Genomic DNA, 3,243 nt, shown 5'->3' with positions numbered 1-3,243 from the left:
CAGTCTGCCATCATGCCTGCAGCGGACCAGTTTCATTTGTATGATGCGTAAGGGCGGTACGACTGCGACTCGAGGCGTCGCCATCGGCATATGGCGACGCCTCGAGTCGCCATATGTTCTACTATAGACCATCGATGTTCGCATCTGTATATGCCCCGCCGTTTTGAATCAGCAGGAATGCGTGGGACCTATGTTCTATAGATTATTACCCTACGGGGCATGCAGAGCGTGTTGCAGTACCTCGGGGGCAGCCTGGGACCCGGCGTGGGCAGCAACAACCCGTGCGTGGTGCAGTGCCAGGGCGCCACGGGCAACACCTGGAGCGCTGCCAAGCCCTGGGGCTCCCCCTGCATCCTCAACCACGAACAGGTGAAACGCATTCAGGTGCATGCATTCTGTGCAGACGTACACAAAGCGTAGAAAATTTATTCCGCTCTTCGAATTTGTTCAAGAGCTAAATACATCACAAAAAAAAAAAAAAAAAAAAAAAAACGCAGGTAAAAAGAAATGCGACCGATTTTTGTTTTTAAGTTTTGTATAATGCATAAAGTGCAGTATTTAAGGACTGATCGGCTAAATTTGTTTACAGTACATTAAATCGACGTTTCGAGAAGTACAGGAGAGCATATTCTTTATTATTTGAAGTCACGTAATTCGTCATGACGTGACGTGAAGTCATGGTGTCAATATACCATGACATAACGTGACCGGGCGTCACGTGATGTCAATTCGTGTGACGTTAATTCAAAGGGCAACAATTTTTTGGAAGTAATGCTTTTGTTAAATGTAGTTTATACTTTTCAATTGGGTCTAACCTTCGGTCCTTTGTCCATCATAGGGTGAAACGGAGTACAGTAGGGGACTTTCTGCGCCGTAGTGAAATGAAAACAACGACAACAAGATATGGGAGCAGTCTTATAATTTCTCTGCACTGGAATGGTCTTTGCAATAACTAAGAATTGCTAATCATTTGGGTCTCAGCTTTGGGCTCTAGTTCATCGTAGGGTGAAACGGAGTACAGTAGGGGACTTTCTGCGCCGCAGTGAAATGGAAACAACAAAACAACACCATATGGGAGTATACTCTTATAGTTTCTCTGCACTGGAATGGTCTTTGCAGTAACCAAGAAATGTTAATCATTTGGGTCTAACCTTCGGGCCCTAGTCTATCGTAGGTTGAAACGGAGTGCAGTAGGGCACTTTCTGCGCCGCAGTGAAATGGAAACAATAACAAGGTACGGGAGAGGTCTTATAGTTTCTCTGCACTGGAATCGTCTTTGCAGTAACCAAAAGACGTTAATCATTTGGGTCTAAAAGCTGAACTAGATGGAGCTAACGTGCTGCGAGGAAGCGACGAATTTTGCCTGGCGGAGTTCGCTCTGCGTGTGGCATCAGAACAGTTGCTACCGTTCGCCGCAGCGCGACCGTGCCGCCAGGCGAAGTTCGTTCGTTGTTTGCCACTTATTCGCTTCATAAAGTCCAGGTTTGACTATTTCACTGAGACAACAACAAAGTCCAAGCGTCGCTAAGCGCGTTTTTTTTTTTTTTTTTTTTCTCCGCAGAGGTTTTGCGCATCCAACGTTTGCGTCCTGAAAAACGACTCCTACCTGGACTATTGCCGGCAAAACTTCCAGACATCCAATCAACTTCTTGCCTTGGTACGCACAAAGAGAGAGAAAAAAGGGAGTGCATTTAGAATCTCAGGAATTTCACGGATGTTTAGTTATGAAGGTTGATCGGTATTCTCATTGGTAGTCACTGACCGCATAAGAAACGTAGTACGTGACTTATTATCATGTTCTTGCGCATTGCTTTGTAATTTGCTATTTGGCGTTATTATCGGTTAAGACCGCAATTACGTTGAGTGCAGAGCGAAATCAAACCGGGCCTGGTGGTACTCAAATAAATAAATAAATAAATAAGATACCTGGGACCCGCTACATTATGCGTTTTTTTAGACTGTCGTGAAGTCAGTGACTACAATAACTATGTTTTTCCGCCAACGTAAAAATGAACACAAAAAAATGACTCATGCAATATTTAATCACGTAATCATGAAAGCTTTCACCCTTTATCACCGAATATGGCAAAACAAAAATCGTGGCCTGAATTGCACTCAGTAGGGTAACCCCTACTAGGTACAGACAAAGTATTAGTATTAGTATTAGTTTCAAATCACGTTATATTGAAAGCTAGAATGCGTTGGCGTTTCTTAGAAGGGGTAAATGGTGGACATGGTTATTACGGTGGCCTTCGCTTGCTTATGATTGTTCTGTTTGACTGAAGATACCCTACGCATGTTCCCTGGAATGTATGGACGCCGTGACAGGAATCGTGCTCAAGGTCAGGATGAATGATGGAACACCATGCTACGCAAACGTACGGACCAATTATACTGCTCCTATCGATATTCTACTGTAATTAAATGACGTGAATGGTTTCGAATTACCGGCACAACAGGTGAGAAGTTTCAGGTGTTCAGCATCTCCTGTAAAAATCAAGGCGCTGGAAAATTGCAAATACGTAACACCTTTATTTACTCATGTAATTTACGTATTTTCACGCGTATTGATAAAAATAGAATTGAATTAGCAGTGTATTGAGAAAGAAATCAAACGCACTATGTAATTATCCAGGGTAGTATTTCGGAACTATTGCATGTAACCATGAGGAGAAATTCTACATACCGGCTTCCTATCCTTACATTAGCACCAAAATTGATTTAGAAATCATGGTCACTAGTCAGCTAAAGAAATATGTAATTGCATTACAGGACATGAAATGGAAGCTTAGTTAACGGAGACATTGCCACGCACAGAAAATAAATTTTGGGACACTGAAGGTCTAGCTTTGTTAGTTATATTTTACATACGAATTAAAGCGTTTATTTTGCTTTTCAGACTGGCTACAGGTATCAAGGGGGCTATTGCTACAGCGGAAGCTGCAGCATTCTCACATTTCCATACGTGCGGCAGGGGGGACTGTCACATCTGAACATACTTGGTAGTGCGTTTGGATGAGCTATAGCACTATGATTACTTTGATTTGATTTGAAGTGAAACAGTTCCTTTTGAGTAATGATGATTGAATATCTTCGGAAGATTATGCTTCAATAAACATTTTCCACACTCAGACAATGACTGAATTCTTGTAAACGTTGGACGCGGAAGTGGGTCACTATTTTTCTCAATAATTTGTATATAATTTCGCGTGAACAATTTTTAACACATCCAGATAATTTACA

At 42.2% G+C, this 3,243-nt stretch overlaps 1 protein-coding gene across 1 annotated transcript; it reads left to right on the top strand.

Moving 5' to 3' along the window:
• Window positions 1–219: 219 nt before the first annotated feature.
• LOC8024058 lies at window positions 220–3,019 on the top strand. Its single transcript, XM_040205586.3, has 4 exons — window positions 220–369; window positions 1,562–1,657; window positions 2,286–2,378; window positions 2,900–3,019. The coding sequence occupies exons 1-4, from the start codon at window positions 220–222 to the stop codon at window positions 3,017–3,019; spliced, it is 459 nt and encodes a 152-aa protein (XP_040061520.3).
• The last annotated feature ends 224 nt before the right edge of the window (window positions 3,020–3,243 follow it).

Source organism: Ixodes scapularis, unplaced genomic scaffold (assembly GCF_016920785.2).
Source record: "Ixodes scapularis isolate PalLabHiFi unplaced genomic scaffold, ASM1692078v2 PGA_scaffold1__304_contigs__length_218370807, whole genome shotgun sequence".
Lineage (NCBI taxonomy): Eukaryota > Metazoa > Arthropoda > Arachnida > Ixodida > Ixodidae > Ixodes > Ixodes scapularis.
The sequence above is the reverse complement of the archived record's forward strand: the minus strand, read 5'-3'. Positions and strand labels throughout refer to the sequence as shown.

Bases quoted from the DNA above. Each gene is read 5' to 3' on its own strand.
- LOC8024058 (XM_040205586.3), top strand. From the start codon at position 220: ATGCAGAGCGTGTTGCAGTACCTCGGGGGCAGCCTGGGACCCGGCGTG. The intron at 370-1,561 runs GTGAAACGCATT...TTTTCTCCGCAG, and splicing joins GCATCCTCAACCACGAACAG to AGGTTTTGCGCATCCAACGT. The intron at 2,379-2,899 runs GTACGGACCAAT...TTTGCTTTTCAG, and splicing joins GAACACCATGCTACGCAAAC to ACTGGCTACAGGTATCAAGG.